Source organism: Polypterus senegalus, chromosome 6 (assembly GCF_016835505.1).
Source record: "Polypterus senegalus isolate Bchr_013 chromosome 6, ASM1683550v1, whole genome shotgun sequence".
Taxonomy (NCBI): domain Eukaryota; kingdom Metazoa; phylum Chordata; class Cladistia; order Polypteriformes; family Polypteridae; genus Polypterus; species Polypterus senegalus.
In genome coordinates, this window is record NC_053159.1 from 30,703,117 (window position 1) to 30,724,384 (window position 21,268).

General features: G+C 35.2%; 1 protein-coding gene across 15 annotated transcripts in view; it reads left to right on the forward strand.

Annotated features, from left to right (window-relative positions):
- Positions 1-21,268, forward strand: part of LOC120530915 (eukaryotic translation initiation factor 4 gamma 3-like) — a 206,790-nt gene that overhangs the window by 153,912 nt on the left and 31,610 nt on the right. For all 15 annotated transcript variants that reach the window (XM_039755722.1, XM_039755723.1, XM_039755714.1 and 12 more), the window contains 12 exons: positions 92-265; positions 809-1,006; positions 3,370-3,516; positions 3,730-3,966; positions 11,533-11,637; positions 12,137-12,272; positions 15,806-15,894; positions 16,100-16,190; positions 16,371-16,491; positions 18,394-18,614; positions 19,953-20,068; positions 21,031-21,203. In XM_039755722.1, coding sequence (XP_039611656.1) covers positions 92-265; positions 809-1,006; positions 3,370-3,516; positions 3,730-3,966; positions 11,533-11,637; positions 12,137-12,272; positions 15,806-15,894; positions 16,100-16,190; positions 16,371-16,491; positions 18,394-18,614; positions 19,953-20,068; positions 21,031-21,203 — 1,808 coding nt within the window. The remainder of the gene's footprint in view (positions 1-91; positions 266-808; positions 1,007-3,369; positions 3,517-3,729; positions 3,967-11,532; positions 11,638-12,136; positions 12,273-15,805; positions 15,895-16,099; positions 16,191-16,370; positions 16,492-18,393; positions 18,615-19,952; positions 20,069-21,030; positions 21,204-21,268) is intronic.

The window sequence follows — 21,268 nt, forward strand, 5'->3', positions numbered from 1 at the left end:
GGAAAAAAAAAATTCTACTTGTATTAGTAAAACTCTTATATTTAATATTTAAAAGGTCACCTTGGCTATTAAAGCAACTGTTATTTTGCAGATGATCAGTGTGGGCCAAAGACGATCCCAGCCAGGTCAACGTAGGGAACCTCGCAAGATTATCACCAATGTGTCTGTAAATGATGATGTACAACTAAAAAAGGCAGAGAATGCCTGGAAACCTACACTAAAACGAGAAGGTCCTGTGGAGGATCTTGAAGGCATAAAAACACAGGTGGGCCACACCAACACATTTTTTTTCAGTAATTTATATTTGCTTTTATATAAATTCCAGTAGGCTGTTTGCAAGTCAGTTTTATTCACAAGTCCAGCATGTAATGGTACGTGTGGATAAAAGATTTAGTTTCAGGCAGCTCTGGATTTGGACATATAAGCAATGTTTTTCTGTCTTTTTTTTAATGTGCTTTGATCAACTTACAAGTATTGTATATGACATAAAGTTTATAATAACAAAAATAAGATCTTCCCATGCCTGCTGCCACCACTTGGCAGACATGTGAATTATCCTTAACCGCTAGTTTTGGACCTGAGGACAACTTTGTTTGTATGTATGAAAGTTCACAACTTAAAAGTTTGTAAGTAGGGGACTATCAGTATTTGACATTTCTAGTAGAATATGATGTTGATATGGAAAAATTCTTGGCACTGAAAAAATGTAAACTATTTTCAGTTGAAAAAAAATTTCTATGGAAATTCTTACTGGGATTTTTTCTTAAAGATTCCTTTCTTGAGACATTCTGCTTTTTTCTCTGTTTAGGAACTATTCCGGAAAGTGCGCAGCATCCTAAACAAACTTACTCCTCAAATGTTTAATCAGCTAATGAAGCAGGTGGCAGATCTGACGATTGATACAGAGGAGCGACTGAAGGGGGTCATTGACCTTGTTTTTGAGAAAGCCATTGATGAACCAAGTTTTTCAGTTGCTTATGCCAATATGTGCCGCTGTCTTGCAACAGTAAGTCTGGAAATTTGTCTCTCATATTAGAACATTTGAATGATATTAACAGTTAACCAGTTATATAATTCCACATCAACAGCCATATCAGTCAAAGGTCTACAAAATTAAACTCATAAAAATTTGCTTTAATTGTGAATAGTTATCTTTATTTGCATTCAGGAACACAATAAAAAAGTTTCCATCATGCCACTTTTAAGTACAAAATTCAAAACAAATGTAATTAAAATTTAACCAATTACACAATTTATTCATGTATACAATGTTGTTCTAACTCAATTTACCATGAACACATTTAGTTAGTCTAATATTTTTTTTTATCCAAAATTTCATTTGGTATCCCGTCATTTCCTCCTTTTGCATCCCTATGAATTATCCAGCGATCCATCATCATACTGACATCTCAGCATCCTTGGTACCATCTTTCCATATCATTAATATCTTGAAGAAATCATTCACCTTTCTCTTCAACCTTAGCTTCAAGATTTTCCAGGAGAATTTCACTAAGAAGTGAACTTTGAGACTCAATGTTGCAACACAATTTTTTCAAGAGTAACAAATACATTTGTCACTTTCTTAAAACAAAATGATGACTTTAAATGATACTAAGGCCTCTCATTCCAAGTCCTTCATCACATCATCAAATCCAGAAATCAGTTTCCTAATATCAGTTTCAGCAAAAATGCCCTCTTTCAGTTTATCCTCAGACAATACTGGGAAATGTTTGGCACAAATACATTAAACAGGCTTCATCTTTAGATAAGGTTTTGACAAACTGCTTCATTAACACTAGAATCCCTGAAGCCTACAAAAAATCTTGTAATCCCGTGCCACCTTAATTTCCTTCACACCTCTCCATCAGTGTCTTTTGTTTTGCAAATTTGTCGATCAGCACAAACAGCCGGCTATCCAATTCCACCCCAACCACCAACAGAGCTGAGTTCATCACAAAATTCTCAGAGCTTTATTGGGTAAATAATACATCGTTATCTGGAATACATACATTTCATGTGTGTTCCATGTCTACAACGGTCTGTGTATGCACTTTTATTCAAGAATATAACCAAAGATGATAAGTCATTCAATTTGCATGTTGCTGTCAATGAGTTAAAAGCCCAAGCCCAAATGTCAATCGACAGAAATTTGACATGTATGCCTGGATGGTGCAGAGGTATGTGCTGCTGCCTTATAACCAAAAAGTTTCAGGTTCAAGACTGGGTGTTCCACGTTTTGAGTAGTGAGCTGCTATTATTATTACTAAAATATAATACAAAAGTACATTTGATTTGAGTCTGTAACACCTGGTGTAAATTTTGGCTACTTGTAAAAGTTAGCGCTCTTTTTAATTAAGTTCTATTCTGTCACATGGTACAACAAATTTGCCTCTTCCTCTCTGAGCTGATGGCGTTTATCTCCATTCTTTTCACAAGAGCAACGATGACCACAGTTGGTGCTGTGGTTGATGCCTACTCAGAACTATTTTTTGTACTGGTAATCAAAGATACGATATCATGTGACCGCTATCAGACTGGACAAATGCAGAACTGTAACAACAGACAGCTTCTTCACAGCGCTTTTGCTGCCTATTAGACTGCAGCACCATAAAACAACTCTGCTTGGTACCATAAAGGAAAATGGGACGGGAACTTCAACCTGCAGCTCAAGGCTCTTCAGTGCAAGTGCAATTCTCCACGCTAGTGTTTAGATCTGGCAGTGCCATGTTGACAGTGTATGCGGTGTATTCTAGTGTTAAACCAAGCTTAATATGAAATGATGCCAGCAGCACTTTATCTGGATCCACCAAGCTAGGTGTGACAATGTTTTCGGCACCTTCAGAACCCAGTGTAAATTCATGACTCTGCTGTCCCAGTAACAGAGAAAACATGAGAATTTTGTATGCCGTGACTGCTGACCCAGTAAGATGCACACAATGTCCAGGTCCCCACATATGAACTAAAGGTGTTCATTTATCAAATAAAATTACTTTTGCTTTAAATGTATATTTTAATATTGGAAAAATATTAAATTCAAGCAAATTATAATAAAAAAATTGAAATATGAACAGTTTACAGTACAAAAACAATAAAAAATTAGTTTTGTGAAAAAATGTTATGTGATGGAGAAAAATATTTTTAATTTTTGAATAGAACACCCAAAAATATATGAAAATCAAATGAAATAATCAAAACACTTTTTTCAATGTACACAATGAATACAGCATATATGCTATTAAGTGAATGCCAGGTATGTTGAGAAAAATTGTTTATTTACACTGAATAATAATATTTCACACATAATTCAGCTGAATGATATTAGATAAGTGAAAGTTTTTATAACTTTTTTGTGTCCGAATCCCTCTGCAGTTGAAGGTGCAGATGACTGATAAACCCAACAGCACTGTGAATTTTCGGAAGCTTTTGTTAAATCGCTGCCAGAAAGAATTTGAGAAGGATAAAGTCGATGATGATGTTTTTGAGAGAAAGCAGAAAGAGTTGGAGTCTGCTGCCTTAGTAAGTCAAATAGGAAGTAAATATAAAGTGGATGCATTTGTGCACATTCAACAGTATTGTTTTTGTTCTTTCAATTGTAGTTTTTGCATAGGCATCTTTGTTTTCTGTTATAAATAAACCATCTGTTTTAGTTGTCTCTGTTATTATATTTAATTGCAAAAGTTCAGGCTTCTAAGCATAACATGTTCCCTCAAGTGATTTCCTCTCTTGCAGCAAAGTGAGCGAGATCGTCTTCAAGAAGAGCTTGAGGAGGCAAAGGACAAAGCTCGAAGGCGATCCATAGGAAATATAAAGTTTATTGGTGAACTGTTCAAACTCAAAATGTTGACAGAAGCTATTATGCATGACTGTGTTGTGAAGCTTCTTAAGAATCACGATGAGGAATCCCTGGAGTGCCTTTGTCGGCTACTGACTACGATAGGTAAAGACCTGGACTTTGAGAAGGCAAAGGTGAGATCAGTGAAGAAGTTGAGTAAACAGCTGCATGGTGTACAGATTTGTCATCACCTTTTATATCATCTGTATGTTTGCAGAATCTAAACAAGTATAAAAAGTTAAACTATTTTGAAAAAAAGTTGGAAACTGCTGAAATGAAATTAACATTGCATAGATCTGAACCTCTGTGCAAAGGAAATTAACGGGTATGTATTGCAGAAAAAGCACATACACCATTGTTAACATGGGAGACTAATTTGAGGATCATATTTTGAGGTGTTGTCACCTTTAACTTGGTTTCTGTACATTAGCACAGAAATTAATATATAAACTCTTAACTATAATATATATAACTATATTAATATATGGGGGGCACGGTGGCGCAGTGGTGTAGCGCTGCTGCCTCGCAGTAAGAAGACCCGGGTTCGCTTTCCAGGTCCTTCTTGCATGGAGTTTTCATGTTCTCCCTGTGTCTGCATGAGTTTCCTCCCACAGTCCAAAGACATGCAGGTTAGGTGGATTGGCGATCCTAAATTGTCCCTAGTGTGTGCTTGGTGGGTGGCGGGGTGTGTGTGTGTATGTGTGTGTGTGTGTATGTGTCCTGCGGTGGTCCTACCTTGTGCCCTATGCTGGCTGGGATTGGCTCCAGCAGACCCCCATGGCCCTGTAGTTAGTTTATATATTAATATCCACCCATCATCCAACCCGCTATATCCTATCTATATGATACATTTTCACTATCTGTTTCAGAGAAAAAAAAACTGACTTAAGTGCAGTAAGAAGATTCTTTTTTCATTAATACATAATGTGTTACATGAATAAATGTTTACTAAAAACCATTAGCTGGCAAAATATTAATGAAATGACTAAGCTTTTGACAGTCTGCTGTGAAAAACATGATCTAGCTTTAGAACTGGACTCTGCAGTGTGTTGCAGGCTTTTAATGACAGCCCTTTGGGTTACCGGAATAAATTTTGAGATCCTCCATAATCATGGATGAATGTAGTTTCACCCCACTGTAGTATCTCAAAAGCAGAAGGCGTCAGCTGTGTAGTGCCTTCTTTAATACAGGTTAGTTTCCAATGAGAGAAAAGTCTTGTCACATATGGTTTGTAAATGGTAAAAATTAAACCTGTATTAGAGGAAGAGTTGATATCATGACAGCTTAATGACATAACGATTCAGCTTATTTAGTTCATTTGATTGAAAACATCCAAAGTTAGACCCCTAGAATCTAGGTCACAACGTTAAAATCAAAATATGTGTTTAGTAAGCCTAATTTTATTTAATTCTAGCCAACTTATGTAGAACCTACTCTTTTGGTGCAAATTTAAATAATTTTTATGAGTGAATACCTTGCATGCAAAATTGGTTCCTTCACATCAAAGTATCATAAAATGTAATCTAGTGAACGTTAAATATTCAACGTTGATTTAACCCTTTGGACATCACATTTTTTCCATCTTAGAAATATTGCAAAATGAAAATTAATAGGCAAAATGCCTATTAAATTAAACTGTTAGGATCTTGAAATGCTAGCTCATTCAAATTAGAACTGAGTATTGTAATTGTACAAAAGATCTATTAATTCTGCTGCTGTCGTTTCCTGATTTCATTCCTGAATGTTGCTATTCACAGCGCAGCCAATGATCTTTTAGTACAGGGGTGCCCACACTTTTTCGGCTTGCAAGCTACTTTTAAAATGACCAGGTTGAAATGATCTACCTACATTAAAAATTATATATATACTAGCAGAATACCCGCGCTTCGCATTGGAGAAGTAGTGTGTTAAAGAAGTTATGAAAAAGAAAAGGAAAAATTTTAAAAATAACGTAACATGATTGTTAAAGTAATTGTTTTGTCTTTGATATGAGTGTTGTTGTCCTATCTATCTATCTATCTATCTATCTATCTATCTATCTATCTATCTATCTATATATATACAGTATATATATATATATATATATATATATATATATATATATATATATATAGCAAAATACCTGTGCTTGGCAGCGAGAAGTAAAAGAAAAGGAAACATTTTAATAGTAATGTAACATGATTGAGAATGTAATTGTTTTGTCATTGTCATGAGTGTTGCTGCCATATATACTGTATATATATATATATATATATATATATATATATATATATATATATATACACACACAAATATACCTATGGGGTGCCAAACAGACAGACAAATTGATTTTGTAAATATATAAAGTCGGCGTCAGAATATATAAAGTCATTCCCGAATATATAAAGTCAAAAGTTGAATATATACAATTATCGCTGAAATATATAAAGTCAAAACCTGAATATATAAAGTCAGCGTCAGAATTTATAAAGTCATTCCTGATTATATAAAGTCAACATCGGAGTACAGTATATAAACTCACTCCTGAATATCTTAAAAAAAAAAAAAAAGTCAAAATCTATTGATTGAAACGACTCTGAACTGAACTAAGTTAACAAAAACGTATTCAGAAAAATAAATTAAAAAAACACTGTTCGGTTAATGTTTTGAAAATGATGCATGTGCCCTGCCCAGGATTGGTTCCTGCCTTGCGCCCAGTGTTGGCTGGGATTGTCTCCAGCAGACCCCCGTGACCCTGTGGTCGGATTCAACATGTTGGGAAATGGATGGATATTCCAGCCCTGACTTTGTATATTCCAATGCTGACTTTATATATTGAAGTTTTGACTTTATATATTCCGAAATATTCCAACACCGTCTTTATTTACTCAGGTTTTGGCTTTATATATTTGGGAATGACTTTAGGCTATATATTCAAGTTTTGACTTTATATATACCGACACTGACTTTATATATTAAAGTTTTGACTTTATTTATTCCGACAGTGACTTTATATAATCAAGTTTTGACTTTATATATTCGCGAATGACTTTATATACACAAGTTTTGACTTTATATAGTTAAATGTAGTCATCATTGCATAACTTTTTCTTTACCATAGAAATTTAAAGACTAAATTCAACTTCCATTCCTAACAAAGATATTTCTTACGACTAAATAGAAGCTACTTGTATCCAAATTTGAGCTATTGAGCTGTCGCCTGCCTGCCTGAATAAATCACCCTCGCTTCGCTCTTAATTTTTTACTGTTCATTTAATCATGGCTAGTGGCGGAAAAATTATAAAATGGAAGGAGGATTACACTGAGTATGGCTTTACCAAAACAATTATTGATGGTGAATCGATTATTCATAAAGCTTCATTTGGTGATCTGTTTTTCTGTGTTAACCTAACATATTTTTTCATACTTCTTCTCAAACCAAGGGTGTGCGAGGCTAAAATGAATCGGGAACCGCTGATCAATGTAATCGGTGTACCAGGAAATCATGCATTGACAGAAGTTCCCCTTTGCTTGTGATTAAATGCGTAATTTTTAACTCGTTATGGAGCACACGCATCGAAGCTTCTCAGCTGTGCTTGTGCTAAGAAAAGTAACTAATTTAAAAATAACACGGTTGTCAATGTAACCTTTTGTAAGTAGTGCCTGGAGGATTCCGTGTGGAGGAACTCTAGAGACAGCGTGTGTATTAACTTGTGGATTTTTCTGTGAGTATTTGGTGGCAGCGTCACAAAGTCGTAAAACTGCGTTAGCTGCAGAGCGCAGCTCAGAGCGAAATGAGATGAATGGGAGGGGAGATGATGACATGACTCCCCCACCCGCCTTAACTGTCAATCCCCCAAAAACACAGTCTCTTGGAATTTGCATAAGCACAGCCCCTCACCTGCAATTTTAACTTAGTTACAAAGTGATCAAAACTCTCGTTTATATCATGCGTCCTCTCATTAAACTTGTATCCCGCATTACCTGTGGGCATGTGAAACGCCAGCGGTAGCCTGTCTATGAACTTAATTTAAAGTTTAGGTTTACACCTTGCTTTGTTTCTGAAGTAGCAGCACTCATTAATATGGTTGTATATGTCATTCGCTCGCTTCTTATTGTTTCGCTGCCTTCTGAATTATATAATGCATGTTTTCTTCAGCGGTTTTTGAAGCTCTTCCTGGTTTTCTACGTACTGCGTTGACAGTCAGTTCACGTGATTACGTGGGAGGCGTGATGATGTCACACGAAACTCCGCCCCCACGGCTTTCGAGCTCAACTCCATTACAGTATATGTAGAAAAATAGCTTCCAGTTATGACCATTATGCATAGAATTTCGAAATGAAACCTGCCCAACTTTTGTAAGTAAGCTGTTAGGAATGAGCCTGTCAAATTTCAGCCTTCTACCTACATGGGAAGTTGGAGAATTAGTGACGAGTGAGTGAGGGCTTTGCCTTTTATTAGTGTGTGTGTGTATATATATGTGTATGTGTGTGTATATATATATTCCCTGAAATGAAGGGATTGTGTTAGAAAAATGCTTTAGTTGCCTCACATTTTTATGCAATCGTTTTGTTCACCCCACTGAATTAAAGCTGAAATCTGCACTTCAACTGCATTTGAGTTGTTTCATTTAAAATTCATTGTGGTAATGTACAGAAAAAAGTTGTCTCTGTCCAAATATTTATTGACATTATATATAAGCATTCGTAGTCTGAAACACAGTCTGATTGTATGGGTGGTTACCTACCAGGTAACGTGTGGTTTGTCTGCAAGTCGGCAAACATTCGCTGCGGGTGCCCTCTCAGTTGCGAGAAGCAGATCATAGAATGTTACATAGTTAACTGTCAAATAATGCAAAGAGTACACGACACGTGTTTCGCCCTATTTTGGGCTCATCAGGCATACACACTCCACTGCACCCCTCATCGGAGATCGAACCTCGGACGTCAGACAGATGCACTTAGATTGTGACAGTGTGAGGAAAAAAATCCTCTTCCAATTCCACATCCAGCCCATACCCTCCCCAAACATTTTTTTTAACCTCTTCTTTAGTCGATATAAATTGGAAGGCTAACTAGATCAAAGCCAGAGTTTTGCAGTAGCTCGCGTGTTTGATCATGCGTGTGGGATGACCAGTGTGTTAGAAGAAAACAAATCTCAGACTGGCCGCCCTGTATGTCAATCAAGTGGCAAATGCCATAGGGAAGATATATGATAGACTAACGTTTAAAAAAAACTTTTTTTTTTGAATGCAACACAATCTACCTGCACTACCTTTGCGATCTACTGGTCGATCGCGATCGACATATTGAGCAGCCCTGTTTTAGTGTAACCTGGCAGTTTGTAAAGTGCTGAGGAGATTGGCCGAGCACTTTTGCCCAGCCCTGGAGTAGTTATGTCTGTGGTAGAGTCATTGCATCACCGAACTCCGAAGGAACGCCCGTCTTGTAGCATCTTCTGTCAAGTTGTCTGTAGTTAATCATTACAGGAGACTTTTCAAACAAATTCCCATCTCCAGCAAGATTTATCATATCTCTATTTATCCCATTCCAAGAACGTCTACAAAACTTAATCGGTGTGCGTCAATAAGAAGTGGGTATTATATCTGTGTAATAAGGCTTCATTGGTATATAAAATAATGGCTATATATAGGTATCATAATTATTAAGCAATTTTACTGTATGTTATTTCTTATTTATTTATTTTATATTGTTCAGATAGATATGTTTTAGTTTTAAAATTGTTTTTTTTTTTACCAGTAATACTTATGCTTAAATATTGAAGTTCATGAATGGCACATCTCCTGACATTGTTTAAACTGCGTCAACGCTTTCAAGCTTTTTTAATGATTTACCTTGTGCATAACGTTTTTAGTACAAAATAGCATTTAATTCATTATTATCCATTACAGTATAATAGCGTTCATTGCAGTTTGTTCTCTATATCATACAGTATTCAGAGTTCAGTCAAGTTCTTAGTTACTATTTGCATTTATTGTAGTTTTAAATAAATAAATCCTTTTTCTGTTGTGTTAAAAGAAACCACACACACAAACATAATCATTTTTTTATATAAACATTATCATCTAGCCTTGGTGTAATCAACTTCTTGAAGATATGAGTGGCATTTTAGTAAATATTTATTTGGACATTTTCTTTGTCTAGCTGTTCATATGAGACCGCCTGTGGCAATTGCATATGCTATAAAGAACTTCAGCTAAAGAATCAGTGAGGTCACAAGTGGAGTTTAATTACTCAACACCTCTGTAACAGTAATGTTTTATGATCAGGCTGTTAAAATCACTTGCTTACTACTTTACAGTTAATTAAAAACACAATAAGGTCCATATAATGTAAAGACTGTCCCAATATGAAATTGAATGTCCGATGACCTGTAATGGAAGCAGCATGCTCTATGGACAACGACTTCCAAACTAATCAAAAACACACAAACAAGCCAGACAGACAGCACCCTCAACTCTGAATCTCAGATGTCAAAGTTTAGTCTTTTTATTTCATAAACACTGTCTTAGTACAGGCCTCCCTCACCAATTCAGAAGTTGAAATTGCTGTACATCAGTTGAGTTTATATAATTTTTACTCCCCAGTCTTTCAGCACTAAGTATACACAAATACAACAGATTCAAAATGCTACCACCAGAATCCTAAATACCACAGTACCACTCAACTGACTTGACTATACAGTGTTCTGGTCAGATACATAATCATCATCTAAACTCTATTGTTTATTGTATTTTATCGAAAGATAGGAATTTCTTCAACCAGAATACCTTTGATTACTATATACTTTAGATAATCATGTTAGGCCTACATCACATTACACAACTTTGAGTCGGAGGATCTCATGGCCTTGATTATGTTACATTACAGGAGAAGACAGATTACATTATTTTCTTGTGATTTTTAATAGAGTGCAGTTTATGATCTTTATTTTAATAGACTTGTACTTGGAAGACTGAATTTCATGTGATACTAGCAGTGTCCTCCAACTTCTACATACAGTATAAATATTCAGACTTAAACAATAATAGATTTTTATTTGAGATCTATTTTTCAATATTTTAAGAAGATTTCTGAATATGCTGACTATGAAAGCCCATGCTTTACAATAAACTATAAAATAATGAGTCTTCCAGGCTTCTAGTTCTGTTAGGAGCCATTCATAGTGATACGGCACTGGGTTGTTGTCCGAGAAAGACAGTGCAGTTATGATTCATCCATTTCTTGAATTTGTAATTTATATTGTTTCATTGTCCTTACAAGGTAAATATTCATGATCTATTAATATTAAAATGAATAAACCCACAGTTATATGCTTGCATTGTTTTTTTAAATGGCGGGTATTAAAAATACTAATAAAAAAATAATAATAAAGAATCATTTAGGAATTACAAGATTTAGTGGAGTCTTAACATTTTCTTAGTGACAAAAAATAGTTCTGTTTAAAGTAGAATACTTGAATACTTTTTGTTACATTTAGTGGTGGCTTCTCCTTGTATAACTGTTATTACAAAATATTAAAAGATAAATAGTAATCACATAGAACACCTTTTGTATGATTGCAATCCTTTTACATACACTATTATTATAACATTGTATAGAAACAATGCAACTTGTCAAATTAACTACTACTTGATTGTTTTCAGTTGGAAAATAAGTAGAATTTCTTTAAACATTAGACATTTTATTTCTTCCTTCAGCCTCGAATGGATCAATATTTCGCCCAAATGGAAAAGATTGTGAAAGAAAGGAAGACATCATCTCGAATCAGGTTTATGCTACAGGATGTGATCGACTTAAGACAGGTGAATTAAGCTACCTCTCCAGAATAGAAACAAGCATTTTCTTTCTAACAGCGTTTTATTGCTGTTTTTTCCCTCTTTTTATTTACTGTTTCCAACATTGTTTCAGTTGTTATAGGCAGGGTTGAAACCTTTTAGTACTGTGTTCATATTTAGCAGTCAGTATAATATCTGGTAGATAATGGCTTTTGAAAACTCAATAACAGTGAAGCACATTGCTAAAATTTTAGAAGCAAATGAATAAAAAAACAAAAGATGCACTGATCAGTAAACTAAAGTATCCATTGCATCCCTTTGCCTTTGTTTTTAAGGGCACCACCGTATATTTGTCAAACGATTGTAAAGCCATCATCCTATGTAAATCTAACATGTGCTACAGTAATAACTGTGAAATTGTTAGAGGGCCTTTTTAAAAAATGTTGTCTAATTATATAATAATACCCTGTATGAAAAAAAAATAAAATGCTTTGATTGTCTGCTTTGTGTATTTTATCAATTTTAGAATAACTGGGTGTCAAGAAGAGCTGATCAGGGCCCTAAAACTATTGAGCAAATTCATAAAGAAGCTAAAATTGAGGAACAGGAGGAACAGAGGAAAGTCCATCAGCAGTTGTTATCTAAGGATAAGCGACGGCCAGGTTAGTAGACCTGGATCTGCATGCAAGGAAATATTTTCCTAACTAAGCAGTGGGCCCTTGATGTCTTGATAAAGGAAGGGTGGGTAAGGTTCTGCCAAACTGTAAATAAGTAAGGCAACTAATTCAGCAACATTAGGTAGTAAAACGGATTTATCAGTATGGTTTCCATTTCATCACACATTAAGTTCAACCAAAATGAATCGGAAATGCATGATGAAATACACTTTTGGAAACAGTTAATCACACTGTCAAAACAACAAAAAATGGCTGACTTAAGTGAGGAATTTGTGAAACGAAGTTAAGAACATAGTGCACTCAGTGGGTTCAGAATAAGCTTGGAAAACCTTTTGTATCTGAGGGCTTATTGCATAAGAGAAACCAGGGTAAACATTAGAAGGATTAGAAAGAGTGTGCATTTGTCTAGTATATACACACAGATATGTACATATGTCAATTTTTTTCTCCTACCTACAGCTCCTTTTTGTCCACTGTTTTAAAATATATCATTTCTGAACTAATTGTGCCACACCATCAACTGTAAAGCACCGTTTAGGAAAGCAAGAATGTAAGAGAACTGACAGACTGAAAGGGTACACTGTGCCTGGAGTGGTGACTGTAAAAAGAAAGAGGGAAAGTTTTTTGGGATTTTTTTTTTTTTCCTACCAAACTTGTACCTTTCTGGAAAGAATAAACAGAAAGGCCTTCTTACATTATGAAATGGCAATTAAAATAAATGTTAGATTTTAGATAGCACGTCTCGCCTCACTCACATGGTCAAAACGTGAAAGCCTAAGTTTACATATGTTATCTGTCAGATTTTAAAAATAGCCCAATACTCTTCTGGTTCTGTTTGATTTGTTTTGATTGCATATATACCTGTCTAGGTCTGTTGATTTCTCTTTACTAGGATCGTGCTGTGCTTTCGCAACTACTGTACATGTAGATCAAAGGCAGCTCTCTCCACAAAACTCCTTTATTACTCATTTACACCAGGTGGATTCCATTATCGTTTGTGTCAGCATCCAGTCTTCATTGTGTCTCCCCATTCTCTCTCTTCATTCTGTTGGTTCTTAATCCTTAGTTTACTTCAAATCTTTTCTTTCTATCATTAATTAAGTTGCCCTCCAAAGCTTTGTGAACACTTAACCAGCTTATATATTGGTATATTTTTAATCTCTATTCCATACTTGGCTCTATTTTTTTTCAGAAATTTTGATTGAGTAGTAAATACAACCTTTATTACCTGTTTTCTTCTAATGAGGTTTTTGGCTATTTCCAGTTACCCCATTAACCTGTATATTTTCAATAATTTTCTTTTTAGTTAATCGAATATATCAAAAATAACATGTCTGTCCTAGGGTAGTATTTTCCTCTTGCATTGTCATGTCTGCTGCTTTCCTGCTTAACACCAGGTCAACCATTGTTGCAGCATTGTTTAATTATATTAGTTTGCACATTGTAGAAGATGGGCAGACCTCTGAAACTGTCCTTAAATCCAAAATAAATGGAATGGATTTTTTTTTATTTGTTCCAACTAATTTCTTAATATTTGTGTTTTATCACATTAAAATGAATGAGCCGTTCTTACAGATAGATTGATTGGCAATAAATTTGTTTTTTATTTGCTGGTTTTAAACTTAATCATAATCACATATATTGCAAAATATAATCTCACTGCAGCATTATAAGACAACAATCACTAAATTAAAATATAATACATATTTCACAATAAATCTAGAATATCAATATAATGTGGTAACTCAAACAGTTACACTTAAGCCATATAGCTTTGACAGTATTTTCAAGATGTCATTTAGATGTGTCAAATTGCTAATACCTGTAGTCTGTTTTACTTTCCTGAAGAAATCAGCGAAATGTTTTATGGACTAGGAAAAGAAAGACAGGCTATAATAGGTGTGAACGTCTTGAAAAATGCTGAAGAGATTGTTGTGATTTATAGTAATGGGATTAAGAATATCTGAAGAAGGAGGAGTTTGCAAAAGCTCCGCAAAGGTGAAAACTGAAATTTATCAAATTCTAAATGCGGCCAAAGTTCCTGGAAAAGGATGGTTGACAGGCCTGTGTAACGTGAATATACATAAAGGGGGATACATAAGACTGGAAAACGAGTCTGCTTGTTGCAGTTATCCACTGAGTTATCCACTGTGTGATAAAGCTTTTGAAGAAAGTAAAAAGGTGCTTAACAGAGTGCTAGAGAAAAGAATCCATGATCAAGTGAAAATGCCTGTATGTGACAAAAAGAAGGAAGCTGCAGTATGCATTTGCAGATCTGGAAAAGGTGTTTGACACATTACCATAAGAGATGGACATTAAGAAAGTTAAGTAATGAAGAAATGGTTATTGTCTGTGGTGGTGTCGGTGTGTGAGGGTCCGCAAATGCGGACAGTGAAAGTTTTGAGGTGACATTAGGGCTGAACCAGTTAAGTTTTAGAAAAAAAGAATGTGATAGTAGCAGAAGGCATAAACAAGAGGTGGGTGCAGGCCATGCAGCATGTGGAGTAGATGTGCTGAGTAAGCTCAGTTCAGTGCATAGGTTTGTCAGAAGTGAGTGCCTAAAAGATGTGGTGATACAAGTTCAAAAGTGGGTGCATAGACTTGCATGTGTCTTGCATATGTCTGCGTGAATATTTCTCTCAATACTCTGGTATTTGTCACGCCTCCAAGTGTTGTTGTTGATTCTGTATTAGTCTTATCTGACTAAAATAGAGAGAATGAAAAATATCCTGTTCAGGGTTGGTTCTCAGCTTGGCTGCCAACACTGTCAGGATGGCCGCCTTACCTATCACTAAATACCACTAAACTAGAACGGTTGGTTAAAAAATGGATGGATGGATTTTATTTATTATGAAAGTACATTCATGGAAAAATCAGTTATTTTTTTCGCTCTGCTATTAACATCCTTATTTTTTGCTTTTGATTTAAAAAAAAATACTAAATTCCAAATAATGACAAAGTTGAAAATGGCGAAACCAAATAGACTCGTGCTGTTCACCTCTTGTCTAAATTTCAAAGAAAAGTATAGGGTGAACTTTAATAATTTTAAGACATGGAATTACAGTATATACTGAGAAGTTCAGTACTGATATCAAATACACCTCTATCCAATGTGATGACTAATTTTCTCGTCATGTCTGAAAATATAGATTGGCATTGTTTCCTCGGTGCAAATACAGAATTTGACTGAAGCTGCTGTAAATCAGTTATTCTGCTCACTAATCAGGTCTTGCTTTGAAAATGTATTATTGGAAATGTGTTAAAATATAGCAATAGCAAAAGTTATTGTAATAACTTTGAAGCATTCTGTTAATTATTTTTTTATACATTTGATTGTGTGCAGTCTTATTTACAATACATAGACTTTCACTACACTACTAGTCTGACAACAGCAGCCATATGAATAGCATGCATATGCACTTTAGGCATAGCTGTAAAATAAAATGTCTTCCTATTGTCATGTGCTGCATTAAGATTTAAATATTTTTTATATACTTGCTCTGCCCATCATTTTGCAGTTGTGCAAAGGGAGGAAACTTGGAACACTGTGCCCATGTCAAAGAGCAGCCGGACAATAGACCCCAGCAAGATTCCCAAAATTACCAAGGTGTGCTGTTTAGTCTGTCTTGCTTTTCTGTTTATTAATGCAAAAATAATTGTTTTGCTTTGTAATGTTCTCATTTTAGCTTTGTTGCTCTGTCTCATTGGCCTACTTTTTTTAGATAGGCATTTATACAAGATAATAGGTTTTTTCGCCCAAATACAGAAAAAGACATCATTCAGTTCATTTGATCTTCTCTGTTTTTTTGCAGCCAACAATAGATGACAAGATCCAGTTAGGCCCAAGGGCCCAGCTAAGTTGGGGGAAAGGAAGTAGTGGTGGGGCTAAGGCCAGTGAATCAGGTAATTATTCAGCATTGAACTGTACAACTACAGTATGTTTGTGTTTTATAGGAGAAAGGGTGACAATGTTTAATTATAATGTACTGTTTTTAAGATGTTTTCCGGCACTATAATGTTTCAGCAGGGTTTCTCATAATAAATATTTCCATACCCTGTCATAACTCATGTTCTGATTTTCAGACTCCACACGTTCAGGCACAAGCAGTTTGAACAGATTTTCGCCACTGCAGTCAGCCGCACAGCCTGTGTCTTCAATAGCTGTCCCAGCTACTGATTTTGATCCTCGTAGAACTCTTAACAGGTAAAATGATAATTCTCTCATATTTGAAGGCAAAAGAGTGAAGTGTTCTATTGTAATTTCTAGATTTAAATAGAATGCAGTCCAAGAAATGTAAGGTTTAATATTTTTGTGGTAAACGTTAATAGTTCTGTAGGTGTCTAGATAAATTATAAACAAAGCATTTGAAATTATGCATCTTCAGAATTATGTGTTATTTACAGCTGTTTTCAGTAAGGGCTTAACATTTTCAAGCAGCATACCAGATATGCTAACATATTGCTTTTTCAGATTCAGACAATATTTACTCTTTTGTTAAAATCACATAAAATAGCATCAATGTGTTTTTTTTTTTGTCTGGAATGCATTTTAACTAATCATGTAACAGTATTCTTGCAATTACCAGTGTTATGCAAACAGGGTAGTTTTTTTTTAACCAATCATTAGCAAGCTGCTCTTTGTGACTCACTGTGAGTGTCTATACTTAAGATGCAGTCAGTTCCTTAAGGCTGGGAAGGTTATAAATAAATGATGGTGGGCTTGGTTGGAGTAAAATGGTGGTGAAGGACAATGCAGTACCAATTGTTGTCATAATCTGAACAAATTTTGTGCTTGTTACTGCGCAGCTTGCTCTAACAAGCTGCAATTCAGCATAAGCAGAAAAAACATGCTGCTACATCTATTGCGGACCCTATATGCAACGAAAAAATACATATTGTCAGAATTATTGCAGAACATCACCTTCATAAACTCAGTATTTACTGAGGTGTCAAAAGAGTGAACTGCTAAAGATGTATATCTATGGCTGTTTTGTCTTGATAGAGTAATATATTACTCTCCCCTTTTGTATTATTAATATGTAGTCTTTGTCAGAATGCCTCAAATCTCCCAGACTTACCACTGTTTTTAAGGTATTGTACTTTATAATTTCTCCCCACCTTCCCTTCTACATTTATAACTTCAGGCAGTTAGGTGTAGTAAAAAACAAAAAGGAGTTAAGTTACAATTTAAGTAATGTATTCATAATATTCATAAATAATAACAATATGCAAAGTACATTTGAATATTGGCAACCAAATAACCTTATAAATGCTAATGGGTAGGTTCAGTTGGCACACAGTCTTGTTAATTACTTAAAATGTCTTTTAAGTCCTCATTTTTGGTCAGCTTTCTTCAGAACAGTCCACATGCCTGTCTCAATAGAGAGTTAGGGAAGGATAAAGCAAGCAAATATATAGATTTATTTCTGTCCAATCCCTACAGCCAATAGGGCATCATGGTACTTAAAGGCTTCTGATACAAGCCAATTCCAAACAGCCATACCTCAGACCAATGGGGCACAGAATACCTTCACACCTGCCACCCCCCAAAACCATTTGTTAAGGTGAAGCATGCCAGCTAGGTAGTTGTCCTCCATGCAGGAGTTGACTGAGAGAGTCCTGCAGAGAATCTCTTGCTAAACGTGTTTGAGGCACTCACACCGACCCTGTCGTAAAATTGCCTATTCTGACTTAGTCCTAGGGGCTAAACATGAATGCTTCTCACTAATGTAACACTGATATTACATTTGCTTTGCCTAAGTTACAAATAAAGGCATACAAAATATTTATCAACTTGTATGCAAAATTTCACACCACAACAATGGGCTATTTTATTAATTTCTTTGTTTTAATCAGTCATCTTTATTGTTTAATTTGTTATAACCAAATCAGTGCTTCGTGTATCTAAGAATGATATGAGTTCTTTTTTGTGACATTCTTATTTACACACTCTAAAAATATTGTGTGTGACATATAAGAACAAAGAATTTGGATCAGTTTACAGACTATGTCTAGTCTTAAAATTGCAGTGGTTTCTGCATTTCATACACAGTATTATAATAAATTGTCATTTGAAGATGCATTATTTAATAACTTTGTCTTTTAGTGGCCGTAGCAGTACAGCACGGGAAAGAAATGACAAACCAGCGAGTGCACCCACTGCCCGGTCTGGCACTTTCACTCGAGGCAACAGCAACAAAGAGCTATTAGACAATCTCACTCAGGAGGAACAAAGACGAGAAGCCCTTGAGACAGTGAAGCAGCTGACAACCATGGCAGAGGAGAAAGGGGGAGTTGAAGCTGACCAGACTCGTGCTCGGGAAACAGGTACGTGTTTGCAGCCTGCTTGATCCAATTCTATGAGCTGCTGTACTCTCAGAAAAAAATTATATACTTATAAGACTGATGGTGGTGTGACTGCCCTATACAGGGGCTAATATTGACCTCTTTGTTTTGTACATTCCTTCAGTCATATGGGCTTAGGTCTGTATCATGAGTAATAAAATGAGATCTAGTGGCCAATAAAGCTTACAAAGCAAATTTGAGCACTTTGGTTACATGCATTTCACCAACATGTTCAGCAGAAATGTCAGCCAATGTCACATTAATACAACACCAATAATAGGCCAAAGTATGGTTATGTATATAAAAATTTAATTTGTTGTCTTTAAGCAACACACAACAACCAATGCACTTATTTCTATTAAACGTTGCAGTTATTTCCAGTGTAATCTTAATTAGTATATACAGTTAGGTCCATAAGTATTTGGACACTGACACAATTTTCATTGTTTTGGCTCCATACATCACCACAATGCATTTGAAATAAAGCAGCCATTATGTGATTGAAGTGTAGACTTTCAGCTTTAATTTAAGGGGTTTACCAAAAATATCATATGAGCCGTTTAGGAATGACTGCCATTTTTCTGCGTAGCCCACACATTTCCAGGGGCTCAAAAGTACAGTATTTGGACATTTGACTGATAAGCTGCTCTATAGCCAGGTTGGAGCAGTTCCCTCATTATGCCATTAATTACTGCACAGATAAACACAAGTGAACAATATATTGTACAGCTACTAGCTATGTTAGGCAGCATGTCAGTTGACTGTCTAAACATGGTGAGCTTGTGATGCTTTAAAAAAGTGAAACTGTGCTGAAAAGTCATGAAGCAGTCAGCTAATTAGGTATCCCATGTAGTCATGTATTCAGACATCAGTAAGATTCCACAACTCTATCTGATAAGTTTGATTTGCTCTCCTACTGAAAGATACAGTATATAGTGTTTGCCGCCAGCCTTATCCTGAAATTACAAATCGGATCAGTAGCCATTGTGATCTTTTAGAGACTGAATTTGACCCACTGTCTTGATTTAAGTATTTTTATTTTAGAATTTGGAATGCCATGTTGGTTAAGTTATTTCTGAAAACAGATGCCACATATGTTGTTCAGATTTTTATCATTTTGCATGCCTCCAAGTATTTATGTAATCACTAGGCATATAGTGTTTCGCTGTAGTTCACTTCAGAAGTGTTCAAATTGAACTCATTATGCCTAGCAACTACAGTATATTCTTAAATAGTGAGTAGTGTCAATTTGGGAATTTTTAATTTATTTATTCAAGAATTAAAAACTGCATGTCACTCTCTGTTATGTTTTACTTCCAGGGAAACTTGAAGCTCCTGTAATCACAACCACAGAAAAGCCTGCACTGAGTGAAGAGGAGATGGAAAGAAAATCAAAAGCAATTATTGATGAGTTTCTGCACATTAACGATTACAAGGTGAGCAGCATTTTTTCTTTTTCAGCTAAAAGCTTACTTCACGGGCAGATATGGCAAAGTAAGGATACTACAGGAAAACAGTCTGTGGTAATGTCTAGTGCACTGCACTTTAACCACAGGAATGCTGTTTGTTTTAGAATACACTATATACTATATTTGTAGTGAATCCTGATCTTCTTGAACTGACAAATATAAAAAAAAAACATATTGCATATTTCATTAAGAATTAATACTCCTGTACAATCTCTAGGTACAATTTTGAATTTAAAAAGTTGCTGAAAAAATATGTAGAATAATTTCGTTTTAAAGAGTTTACTGACTGATGTACAAGAAAGGAATGAGGCTATGATTGAAAAAGTATTAGAAAGATGTTCCCTAAATGCACAGCATAATAACATTTAATTAACAATTAAATATGTTTAGTCTGTATCAAAATGCTGCTCTTTTGTGAATTCTGTTCATTTTAATCTGGTGCATTTTATAAACCCTAATTCATTATGGTTTTTTTTACATGTATCTGTACTTTATAAACAAAGCATCCAGAAACTCTGAAAACTTAGTGTTATCCATGGAGAACAGTGTTTTTTTAACATGTCAGATGTGTTATTTATTTATTTCAGCGGCGTTGTTAATGCACCATAAATTCAAACAAACAGAATTTCACCAATTATGAAAATCACTTGAAAAGAAGTTAAAATGAGGTCAAACCTTATGCAGCTTGTACTACACCCAACTTGATTTAAAATGTATATTTTAATCCTTGTAAAATCCCAAATTGTAGTATTAAAGTAAATGACCATGTGTTATAGTAATAACTGCCTCACCTTAAGAAAAGAGAAAGCCCTGAAGCCTTTCATTTCCATGGGTTAGTGGAATAAATGCTGCAATTCTGAGCACTTGTTTAGTCCTGAAAGTCCTTCAAGAATCTAGACACTACTTTCCTTCATCCTTTCCCCTAACAGGAAGCAGTGCAGTGTGTAGAAGAGCTAGGTGTACCTAGTATGATGCACATTTTCGTGAGGATGGGTCTGGAATCCACACTAGAGAGAAGTCAGATCACTCGTGATCATATGGGCCAGCTGCTGTTCCAGCTTGTGCGGTCTGGAGGTCTTTCCAAAGAGGAATTCTTCAAGGGGTAAGTTTCCCAAACGCATTTCCAAAGAAAAAGAAATTATTTTATTTGCATTTCCATATATAAAT